At 33.9% G+C, this 13074-nt stretch overlaps 1 protein-coding gene across 2 annotated transcripts; it reads right to left on the bottom strand.

Moving 5' to 3' along the window:
* Nucleotides 1-3559: 3559 nt before the first annotated feature.
* Nucleotides 3560-12656, bottom strand: LOC104094589 (uncharacterized). Of its 2 annotated transcripts, none has more exons than XM_009600552.4 (12): nt 12360-12656; nt 10725-10984; nt 10407-10473; nt 9421-9449; nt 9135-9343; nt 8261-8379; nt 7581-7676; nt 7421-7496; nt 6507-6660; nt 6046-6184; nt 5447-5497; nt 3560-4536 (listed from the first exon to the last, which is right to left on the bottom strand). In XM_009600552.4, the coding sequence occupies exons 1-11, from the start codon at nt 12460-12462 to the stop codon at nt 5472-5474; spliced, it is 1278 nt and encodes a 425-aa protein (XP_009598847.1). In that variant the 5' UTR covers nt 12463-12656; the 3' UTR covers nt 3560-4536; nt 5447-5471. The 2 variants fall into 2 exon arrangements, with proteins under 2 accessions (XP_009598847.1, XP_070035875.1); XM_070179774.1 differs by having other exon boundaries at nt 10725-10978.
* Nucleotides 12657-13074: the final 418 nt, after the last annotated feature.

The raw sequence follows: 13074 nt of genomic DNA, 5'->3' as shown, positions 1-13074 counted from the left end.
TTTCGATGATTTTTGAAATTGTAGCTATTTTTAAATGACCACTTGTAAATCTGACTATTTTTGAATTTCTTCCCGTTGTGTGTCTGCTTGTGTTAGAAAAATAAAAAATAAAAAATAAAAAGATGCCCACTTGAGGTTAAGAGGTGACAACCGTGGAATTGAAATTGACTCATGTATGACGTTTTAGAGTCCCTTAGTTTTCTCTTCTTTTTTTCTTTCTGTTTTTACTACAAGGATGCATCCCTTCGGATCATTTAGAAGGATTCATTGTTTATCTTTTTTGGTCGATAGATATAGATAATACACTTATTATACATAATTATATTCATATTATATATGGATTATAAATTTAAGCAATTGGATGGACGATTATTAATTTGGAATTTTATATATATATATATATATATATATATATATATATATATATATATATATATAGAGAGAGAGAGAGAGAGAGAGTATTTAAAGCTTATGGGTTTGGAATCCTAAATCTTTTAAGTTACTGAGTTCTAAATTAATAAGTTATACATATTCAATAATTTTCTTAAGACAAATACATGATTTGGATCAAAGTTACTGGTTTTGCCTGAACCTATAGCTCTCCGCATATATATATATATATATATATATATATAGAGAGAGAGAGAGAGAGAGAGAGAGAGAGAGTAGGGTCCCTTTTGCAAGTCCATGAAAGTAACCCTTTTTTGTTGAATTCTGCTTAGATTTAGTGCCCATATATATCAAAGGAAAACGAAAGTTTGAATGGTGCAATTGGTTAAATGTTGAGTTTATTTATTAAGAGGTATAAGGATCAATTCTCACTAAATACATTTACAAAAATGTAGGATAAGATTGCGTACAATAAATTCTTGTGGTCAGAGGCGGATCCAGGATTTAGAGGTTTCGGGTGCCACAAATTTTGAACATAGCCATGTTACAATTTATATTATTTAAATAGGGTATAAATTTAATTGGTTTGGTTTATTTGGATTCGGGTTATTCATTTTTAAGGTTAATAAAGACAAATCAATCGAGCAAAAAAATGTAATAATTATAATAACTTGAAAAAAAACATAAGATTCAACTGGAGTATGCATTTTATACAAGAAAAAAGCTCGTTGTCAATTTATATTTGGATACTCAAGGCAAAAACTTATACTAATAAGTCTAAATATTAAAACAGAAGTAAGCTTACAGACATTATTCAATTTACTATTTTTTACAAAAATTAAGCTCACTCGATATTATATACAATTGTCCTACTTTAGAGCATTTTGATAACAAAATAAACTTTCATCCTTGATTAGAACCATAACTTATTCAAGGATTTCCATTTATATTTTTTGGTTTCAGCAAATAGATTTACGGAGTTGTGCTCCTGGAGAAAAAAAATTAATTTTTTTTATCATCTATTCATAAATTATGGAGGAGTTGGGAAAGCGCAATAGTGGGGATTTTTTTTCACGAGGAAAAAATAAATTTGTGAAAGAATTTGTTTTTATACATTTTATATTTAATGTTTAAAGTAAAAAGGGGAAAAAAGAAATTTTAAAACGAAAAACAAAAAGGAAAAAAAAAAAAGAAGAAACAAAGGAATTTGAAGCGGTTAAATGCACCAAGAAAGGCTTCTAAAAATATTTGTGCCAAGCTGGACTCGATCTCCCGTCGCAGGGGTGGAAATGACAGTGCCTTTCCAGTGGCAACGTGAATCATTTTGTTACTGGGGGTGCCACTTAAATTATTTATATACATTCCTTCTATATATACATGCATCTATATATACTATTGCATAGTCTCGGTCAAACCTTGCGGATGGCGTACCACCCCATCCCTTACACATAGATCCGCCCTTGCTTGTGATCCGGCCATTCTCCGGACTGAGCTTAGTTCACCGGGCTCCCCTTTATATATCAAAGGAAACACAAAGCTCATATATGTCACCACCAAAACATTCCCAAAACCTATAGTGTAGTGATACAGGTGAAATCCCCACTTAGTTGTGCGGGGTTCTACACTTCTAGTCCGATCTCATTGTTCCTATTTCCTCCCTCCAGTCCCTTTATATAATTAACCCAAAAGAATGAAAGAAAGGAGTTCTTAATGTAATGTACTCTATGTCCGAAAAGGTAATTTGATTAATTTATTGTGGATTTAGTCCCTCCGACAATATTTTGCAAGCAAGCTGAGTATTTTAATTAGCATTTAACGGCTGAAGAAAGTTAATTAAGAAAATTTAAGATCAAAGTATCACATAATCATCGACCCATCTTCCTGACTTTTGGTGCAAACTGCAAAATAAGAAATTTAATTGTATTTTAGAGCTTTAGTTTAAGAAATTACTACTTCACAATAGGACAACAAAACATGAGAGAAGCAATTACTCTTCTTGTTAATATCATGAAAATCTGTTTTTTCTGTTAATATGATATTCTTTTCTTATTAGTCCATTCAAAAATATATATATATTATCTATTTGAAAATATTTTAATTTTAAACTTCAATGATGCCATTATATACGTCCACAAATATTATTGCATGTTTACGACTATAAGTTTCAACTGTCTTTATTTATTTCTTAAACTTCATATTCAGTCAAATTACATCAAATAAATTAAAACGAGAAAATATTTTACCTTATCATCAACTTCAATTAACTCGTTGATGTGATTGCTTCATCTGATCGGAGAAGTTCAAAATAGTTTCCTTGAAATTTACAAGTAAGCAAATCTCTAGTACAGAAACCACTTACTTTGTCTCTTGCACTTTACGCGACATTATTGTTGTTTGAAAAGTTAAACAACTTTTTCTTTGAGCTTGAAGTTTTATAACATAATTCTTTTTTGTTAAAATTAGGAAACTCCTACGAAAAGATCACTTGAATTTAAGAAAATTTATTGGACTTTAATTCATTTATTTTTTTGAAATGAAGAATATTTCATTATCCATTTCATTGTATTTGGCACTTTTTTTTCAAGTTTGTCTCGCAAAGAATAACACATTCTTATATTAAAAAACTTTTTAACTTTTAAATTTTTATTTTACCCTTAATGATATGTTGTTATTGCCAATGACTTGTCAAGAAATGTTTAGGATCGTTAGTTTTAAAAACCACTCTTATTTTTCTTAACGTCATGCGTAGTCGAACACAGTTACATAGAAATAAAACAGACATATTGTTCATGTCATGTCATGTTTTACTTTTCGTATGCCTTGCTTATGATGAATTGTTCTTCATCTTTCTTTTCTTTTCTTTGGGTGACTTTCTCTTTCTTCCTCTTTGTCATTGCATTGGATGGGGGAAATTCATGAGAAGTTACTTAAGAATTTCTACGAGCATCAGCTTTGGAACAAGGAGCAGCTTAGAGTAATCTTAATAGTATATTCTTCCAAATTCCCACATGTTGTACATGCGTTTTTTTGGGTAAAGCCCGCATAAATAGCTTGCAAGGTTTTATCAAAGAATACTGCGAAGCAACTTCCAATACTCCTACTCAGAGTCCCTTCTCGATAGAGATGACAATGCAGCGAGGACTAATGTTGAATGAGGCAAGATAATCAATGTTGGAATTGGTTGAATATTATTGAAAACATAACTAAATAAATAAAAGTGTATACTCATTAACAGCTTAAACTTTTAGAGGTTACACATTTTAATATGGTATCAGAATAGACACAAATCCTGAGTTCGAGAAGAATTTCTACAAGCTTGGCCCATAAAAGAGAATCAAGTCCGCACATGAGGCTAGTTGAAAACATAACTAAAAATAAAAGTGTACTCTCTCTAACAATTTAAGTTTATAGATGAAATGATCATACACTTCCAATTTATCATCGATTATTTCATCTCGAGTGACATTCTCTTAAACGAAGTGATAATCAACCTCGATATGTTTAGGTTTTATATAAACAAATTAAATCACTTGTAAAGCTTACAGTACTAGAACTTGAATTGAGGATGCAAAGCATAGTTTGGAAGTTGGGACAAAAATAATGCTACTTCCATTTTGTCTTTATCAATAGCTTAGCACATATAATTTCTTTTCTTAGCATTTTTATCTTTTATTGTTTGTCATATTTTTCTATTTTTTCTAGGTTGGAGCAATGATAAAGTTGTCTCCGTGTGACTTGTAGATCACTGGTTAGAGTCGCGGAATCAGCCACTGAAGCTTGCATCAAGGTAGACTGCATACATCACACCCTGACACCCCCTCGGAATGCAGCCCTTCCCCCGAACCCCGCGTAAACAAGAGATACTTCGTGCACCGTGCTGCCTTTTTTTACGTCTTTCAGCCTTATCAGAAATTCTTATTTCAGTATAAAATAGAGAATTTTTGGTACCTTTTATCTGAGCGTGATTTCCACTCTTCAATAAGGAACCTGGCTTTCTTCTTCCTTAGTTTTGGTGCATGTGCTTATTTGCAGATGCAGGACCAATTCACATATCTTTCTCATTTCTTAGTCCCAGTTGAAGTACTCTTGACCTCAAGTCTCCACCGAAAAAAATGGCTCTTAATCTTGTCTAGTTCAGATATTTGACTAATAAACAAACAAAAGCATCATAGTCAGATTCTTGCATTTTTTGAAGAATTAATCTAAATATCTTCCCACTCAATCTCTTAAACTAAAAATAGCCGGCAAATATATCATATATGGAGTATATAATTATGTGTATAATCAATGTATAACTTATGTATAATGATCATATAGGAAAAGTAAACGACTCCTACCAGCTATTTGTGTAAATATCCTCTCTTTTTTTCAGGAGAAGTTTATTTATTAATGCCTATTTTTCGTAATTTCCTACCATTTAAAGTTTAATTTTAGACTAGTGAACCTAGTAGTTCTATGATCATTTTAACCTGTCATAATCAGGCGTGCGTTCACAAACACATCTAGAGAAAGAGAGGACCCCATTTCAATAATAGGCAGTTTACTTGTATTCTACTAGTATTATTTTTTGTTCTATTTTTTAAATTTGTTCTGTTTTTAATTTTTAGAAATTTTTTAAAATAAAATTTCATGAAACTTCGTAACGTGCTTTCTAACTAACATCTTTCACCAGGAAGCTATTTGTTTCTAATTTTTGCAACTTGTATTCAACACGAAATTTTAAATATTCTAGAAAAAGAACATGCACTCGAGTTGTGCCACCCTGATTATAAATACAACAGAGTAGCTAGATTTTGGATGAATGAATAAAAGATGGATATGGCTTTTCAAAACTTTGAATTTCAAGATTAATAGGCCAACTACCCCTCTTTTAGAGAGAGAAAAGACTACTGATGAGGGATGTTAAAAATCTCTACAAAGGGCCTTTAGTTTATCTTCAATATTTGTTTCTAAACACACAGCAAAACACCTACACAGAGTGACAGAGAGACACATGCACAAGCGCGCGCGCACACAGCGACAGAGACACACACAACTTACAAGTAAAATCACTAACCTTTGAGGCTTGACCTTGAAATAGTTCATCTAATTGTATACTCCAAGTTCCCTACAATGGCATACCATCCGTCACTTACCACTTCATTAGTATTTCATAAGTTTCCTAGTGTGATGGTATAACAAAGAAGAATACAAACTCACAGGACAGATTAATTATTGTGCAACCTCTCAAGAGGAAATCATATGTATTACCTATCAAATGCATCTTGGATTCAAAAGTGACCAAAGAGGTACAAGTGCTGTGTTTTGAGGCATTAAGACATTCAAGATTACTACAAAATCTAGCTTTAAGAGGGGAAAGAGGCTCACTTGACCAAGGTTTAACAGGCTTGTTTGGAACTTATCAATGACTACATTACAACCAAGTATCGGTAGTTCGAGTTCAGTAGTATAGTTGGTTAAAGTAAGTATATATAAAGTAAACAATGAAGAATATTGAGGAATATATACTAAAAAGTAATAATGGCCACATATTTGCCTAACTTTAATAACTAGTAACATAATAGGACTTGGGAAGGAACTCAATGAAACATCAAGGTCATGCTTCATACATCCTTGACGAAAGTTGCCACTCTAAGGTCTCTGGTCAAGTTGTACCTTGGGAAGCAAGCTGAAACTCAAGATGAATTTGAGACGATGCATCCCAAAGATCCTTTGCAAGTTTGGAGTTGTAAGAAAGCTGAGAAGATCTTAGAGTTCTACCATTTCCTCCAAAGAAGTATACTCCTGAGGTTTCCTGGTAGTCATCAAAGCATGAGGAATAGCCAAGAACATTTAATCCACATGATTTGTCAATCCGATTTGCTGTTTGACCTTAGCAGAACTTATTCATAGGAGAATGTTCTTCATTAAAAATACTATATGAGGGAAATCCATCAACACCACAAGTATTTTAGCCAAATTTCACAAGGAAGCATGTTGCAAAGAACTTTTTCTTCAGATTCTATCAGAAAATTGCAGACATTGACCAAACAGGAAATCAAATCAAAGAAATGAAGAGAAGAATTAAGAGCCAACTGATGCATATGACAAAACAGATGATAGAGGAACAGACTCACTGGTGGCGCATGTACTGCATCAAGAACAGAGCGGACTCCTACTTCAGGAGATTGCAAAAGCCCCAAAAGTTTCAAAATGGAAAACGCCAACCATGAGAGGCATGAAGGAATTTCTCGCATAATGTTGGTTTTCACTACTCCAGGATCTACAGCACTTCATCATTCCAGAAACCAAAATACAAGTGTTCAGGCAAATAAAATCACCACTTAAGACTCTTATCCCAAAAAAACAAAAATACATCAATTAAGACATCTAAAGAGCTCTTTGATCTGTTAGGGTTAAATGAGCCAATTTACTAAAGAAAGACAGATAATAAGTTAGAAAGAAACCTTAGAAGCTAAAAAGTTGAAAATAACAAACATTTCCCTGTTTCCCACATTCAGCAGTTCTCACTGTATATCCATTATCCAATGCTTGCTTCTGATTGAAAGGCATGCAATAACTTCTTTACATTCTAACACGCCCCACGTGTTATACAGTTACAGTCTCCACTTAGATAGAGAGGCTGAAAATAGATTAACATAGCCGAGAGCAATTTTCTTTCACATGCTCTTTGCTCTAAAACCACTTTACTCAAGACGATCAATCAGATCACATACAACTACATGCTATCGTTTTTGAGCAACTGTCATATTACACCTCAGAAAGCTCAATTTTCACTCTAACATATGCATAAACAATGAAAGAAGAATTAGCCTATAATTTAGCTTCTAAGTAACTGGCAACGAACAAGCAGGTGACACCATAGGGATAAGTATGCATTAACCTCTACAAACCAACACAAAAGATAAGTTTTACCTTAATAAACAAAAGACATTCTTGAAAGGTATAGAATAAAATTAATAAGCATAATGACTAAGGAGGTGACAAAGAGAACATAACATTTGCTTGATAAAGGAGAACATAAACATACATGACAGAGACATTCTGAGATTTCTCCACCAGACCAACTCGTCGATGAAGCTCATATGTCAAGAGCAGAAGGCATACTGCAAGAGAAGTGGCCAGAGTTTTTAGGTGCCAATGAGCTCTAGGGTAGCCAAGCTTAGTTTAATTTGGCAAATTCAACTTACATTTAGAATACTCATATACATGAGCAAATGGGTAGGAACTTAATTTTGAAAAATACTTCCCAGATATTGTTTCTCCGGTGACCTCCATGCTAGACACTATCGACCAAAAGTAGAAAATGCCAAATTACACTCATATCTGTAAGTTCACCAATAACAACCGAAAGAGCATTCAAAGAAACAAAATGCAGCTCCACTTCAATTGTTATTTAAATAAATAAAAAAGGCACCCTCATGTATTTCCATTGTAATATATTTCAGGAGAAAAGATAACCGAAACAGGATATAAGAAGCATTTTCAGCAGAGAGTTTATTAGCACAAACTGCTTTTGATTGGCTTCTGTTGATTTAGCTATGAAGAATCTATTATAATCTAGCTCACTATCTCAGGCAACCTTCATCCTGAGATCTCTAAGGCTGAGTTGTTAATCAGCTAAAAAACTTCAAAATGACAGAATGACAGCAGTTCTAACACTGAAGAATATAGAGTAGAGGAAATAAAATGAAGAATGTCGAAGATATTACGATAGATGGGCATATGAAGCAACATAACAATGCACAAGAGCAGTTTAAGTGAACGCTTCAGACACAAGCCAACACCTTTTCTATTTAAAGATCGAGTGTCCATGATGCTGATGAAAATCGAGTGTACATACTACTGATAGGATAGGAATTATACTTACCATTCCGATGCGTGAATGATGTAACATTAACAACACGAGAAGGGATAGGACTCTGTTCTAGAAGCGGCAAAAGCAGTTTTGTAAGACAAAATGGACCAAGATAATTAGTTGACATCATCCTGCAAGACGATAAGAATGTCGATTAGCACATAATTTATGTTTCTCAAGATTATTGCAATCCTTTTTTTTTTTTTTTGATAAGATAAAAGTTTCAAGATTATTGCAATCCTATAGCAGAAAGAGGGGGGGGGGGGGGGGCAGAGAGACAGTTATACAGGTAGCCAAGTTTGCCATGTGAATCACCAATGCAGGATCCTATCATGCAGAAATGGAAAGCAAATGCACACAAGTAAGAGATCTTCTCATAGTGAAGTGACAAGGTTCCTACGCTTGTCACCTCTTTTAAATGAAAGAACTCCGCAAATGACTAAGATGAACCGCTACAATTTTTCCAATCCTCCAGATGGATTAGCAATGAAATATGGAAGTCTGGTAAGATACTAATTAAAGATTTCTCCAACAAAATTAAGGCAAGATGCACAGTTGCTTGCACGTTAAAGGCAAGTGGAGGGTGTTGATTCCATGCAAAATTATCTAAAATGCAAGAACACACTACTATTCACTGCTTATCTGATAAGTCAAGTTGGGATAAATATTACCGATTAAAAGTGATTTTCCAAATTATGTTTCATATCTCTGTAAGATTTGCTCTATTCCATTAATGCAAGGATTAGCAAAAGATAGTTTTTCACAAAAATAAAGATAGTTTTGCATAAGCTTGTAGTTTTTCCTTGAGAAGAATGCTAGCCAACCTATTGCAAGGATAATTAGCCAGAATGAAGAAAAGCAATGTATAAAGGTTTAGGTGGTTTACTGATCACATCGTTCAGCAGTGATTCTATATGATGTCGCAAGGATTCCAGCATTATTTATTAGGACCTGGACAGAGCAATGCATATCTGAATCCAACAACCACTGTTGAAGGGAGCGTGTGAAGCTCAAGATTGACTTGTATGATGACAAATCAACCTCAAAAGCTTTTACACAAGCATCATCTATTTGTTCTTGGATGTCAGACACAATCTGTCAAATAAGAACAATCAATACATATCAAAGCAAAACCAGAATGAGGCATAAAGGCCAATGACTCATTACAGTACCTTTGACAACGAGTGCAATGATCTTCCAGCTGCAGTATCAGAGGTAAGTTAAACCATACTAGCATCAACTTAGGAGGTGGAAGCTTCATTAAAAACTACTGACTATATAGATTTTAGTAGCATGAATGATAAAACAAAAAAGACAAGTTGCAAAAGTAGCCAGCTGCTGAGTTGATTTCTGATACTGTAAATAACAATTCACTAAAATCACCAGAAAAGCAAGTTGCCATTTCGAGTGGCATGAAGATACTAAAAATTAACAACAAGAAGGTTCCTGGTCTAAAACGAGAAGAAAGTAAAAAGATATAGGAAAAAGGAACCTGATTACCTCACAACTGTAAAGTGACATCATCTACATCCTACATTGGAAACCAGTTTCTTCCCAAATTTCTTTGGCAAACAGCTTATCATCAAAAAGCCATAAATAGCTAAACTATCTCCTTATACAATGAAGTTGTTAACATTTTAACAATGATCAATCCCTGTGTGAAGATTCAATTATCTAAAGCAGGTTCTTTACCTTACACCAAAGGTACTTCCCCCCCCCCCCCAAACAACAACAACAACAAAAAAGCCTTTTTCACTCTATCAGATGAAGCAAATCCACTCACTATACTTCACAATTCACATGGGTTTTTCCTGATTATGTGGTAAACGAAGGCGGATTCTGAAGCTGCAGCGCCCTCTGAATATAACGGAAGACGTAAAATAGCTATAGGTCCTATGATAAATATGTGAAAGCAAAATGAGAGGGTAACATTTTCACCTTGCCTTACATAATCAAGATCAATACACAACATTTGTATTCTCCTAAGCAGATTCTTAGATTTGCAAGTTAGCCGTGTAGTACTCATGATAGGCACACATTTGATCTATTAACCAAATCAGGATGTGGCACTTTCAATAAATAAGTACAAATAAAATTAGAGCGGAAGTTCATTTTTTTTTAAAAATCATATCGAGGAAGCATGCATCAAGAAGCCCACCAAGAACAATGTAATAGCCTTCTTTAGCAAGGGCAAATGCAGCTGCAGCACCCAAACCAGATGTGGCCTGTAAATGATAGTAAATTAGAGAAATTTATTTACTTGATTAAAAAAAATGATTAGTAAAGTAAACACTAATAAGAGCAAGATGCGGATGGTAATGTGAAGCATAAGTCATATACCATTCAAAATGGATACACAGGCAAATGAACAGTCAATATGACATTGGCATAGTCAATGTGACATAGGTTGGATTAGAATCACACAGAACTACCAACATAAACTAAAAGAATCAAAAAAAACCAACAGGTCACTTACACCTGTAATTATGCAGATAGGCTTTCTGATAGAAGCAATAGCAGGATTAGATGATGTTGTAGGCAGTGATGGTGAAGAACGATCATAGAATTTGGATTTCCGCAAGAAGAGGCTTTGGGAAAACAGATGCAAGTAGGAAATGATGAGAGAGGGAGTCCAAAGAACAGCCATTCTCCAGAGTTCTCCTTTGCAGAGAAAGATTAAAGCCTCCTTTAACTCATTTGTACCCATTTTATCGTCTCTGAACAAGTTGTCTATACCTTGACCAAAAAAAAAAGTTTCTGTTTTCATTATCCGAGAAAAGCAACAAATGACAAGTATAAATTGGCATTTGTGGGCACCGATATGGATTATGGAACAATCAGATAGCCATAGGCCATGAGGCTCGTCACTTTCTAATACGAGTCGCATCCCCTTTCTTCGAGGGAGATGAAATGCTGCGACTATTTGATACTCCCTCCGGTCCACAATAAGTGATTTTTTGGTTGTTTTCACACAGATTAAGAAATTCACCTTTTAACATTAATTAGCAATGAAATTGACCATATTAACCTTTACTATTTCTTCACATAAACACTCCTACCACAACACTATTTACTCCAAGGGCAGTGTAGGAAAAAAAGAATTAATTCATTCTTGAAATCTGGAAAAATCACTTATTTTGGACCACAAAAAAAAAATCCAAAAAATTACTTATTGTGGACCGGAGGGAGTAACTGAAAAAGGTTTCGAAAAAATAATTTGGAGTTGCCCAACTTATAAATGAGAATTGTTAGCTAAGTGTGTTTGATAACTTTGCGAACCTTTTGAAAACTTCGAATTCTTCTTGATTGAAACCCATTCGAACTATTTAATTCGAAAACTAGTTTGCAAATCAGAGATCAGGTTAGGAGGTTTAGTTATTAGGCACCCCTCTAGTCGTGTATACGGTAACTTACTTGATCTCATTAGTTTTTATACGGGATTGAAACCAAACAAATGCAAGCATGCACAAAAGAGGAAAAAATGATGAAAAATACTTATAATTACATTCCAAAGATAAAACAAAAGAAAAATAGAAACCCTGCACTATCCTCCATGCACCCGACATCTCAGGTCTTGAACGGACGGCCTTATTAGTACATTATAAAGAAATCGGGGCATTCCCTTCGAATGAATACAAGAAATTTCCATGCAAGCACATAAGCAATCAAGTCGCGTAGAGTTACCTACCCAATCTGTTGACGGGCCTAAGCATTCTTCTAGTGATCCAAGTGATGAAAATAAAATTAACAAGAACCATCTTAAGCGCAAATTTCCTTTTCATTTTCACCAAATCGATTCACACAAGTAACACTACAATAATCAATATGCTGGAAACTTAAGATAAATAACAGACCCAACATCCATTTCTACCATTTTATATTCTCTCTTTTATTTTAAACGAAATTTAACACTGGATTAATGATTCAACAGGCACGAAATCACTTAACATAATGGAGTTAATCAAAATTGAACATGAAATCAATGTGAATGCCATCTAACTAAATACACGAACAGTGTCAAACAGATACACATTAAGTTACTTCATTCAGACATTTTATCAAATAGATTCAAGACAATATATAACTAAACCAAAAGAGAGAGAGAATGGACCTTTTATATAATCAGCAAAGGCGTAGAACTCGAAAACACAGAAGCCTGAACAAAGAATTGTTGAAATAAAAATGAACCGTTTAAAGGAATTCTGAAAGTGCATTTCGTGTGAGTGCTTAAATTGTGCCCGTGTAATATATGCGTCTCTTTCAAATTTGTAATTTCTTTTTCTTTTTTTTCTTAAAGTAAAATCAAAATTTTCGCGGGATCACAAACGCGCAGCAGTATTAGTACATTCCTCACTCAACAGTACTTTGTTCGAATTTACGATGTCGTTTATAGTCGCATCATCCAGTTTTACACTAAGTTGTTTTCACATATTGAATTGGGAGTTTTGGTGTAACAGGTAAAGTTGCATGCATGTGACAAGGAAGTCACGGGTTTGAGCCGTGAAAATAGTATTTTGCAGAAATGCAGGGTAAGGCTATGTACAATAGACCCTTGTGATCCGACTCTTCCTGGACTCCGCGCATAGCGGGAGCTTAGTGCATCAAGTTGTCCGTGTTTTAATTTTCACATGTTATATTTATCCTTCCACATTATTATGTTGTATATTTGTTGCATTATATTATATATCCTTGTTAGTTCGTTTGATTTAAATAAAAATAAAAGATAAAAAAAGATAACTAAGAAAAAAACAAGAAATCCATTTCATCTATATCTATATTATAGTAAAAGGAGGGTAGTATGCATTGTGGTTAAATCAAGTGGCAAG

This window comes from Nicotiana tomentosiformis, chromosome 7, assembly GCF_000390325.3.
Source record: "Nicotiana tomentosiformis chromosome 7, ASM39032v3, whole genome shotgun sequence".
NCBI lineage: Eukaryota > Viridiplantae > Streptophyta > Magnoliopsida > Solanales > Solanaceae > Nicotiana > Nicotiana tomentosiformis.
Note: the sequence above shows the minus strand (reverse complement) of the source record. Positions and strands in the feature narration are given on the sequence as shown.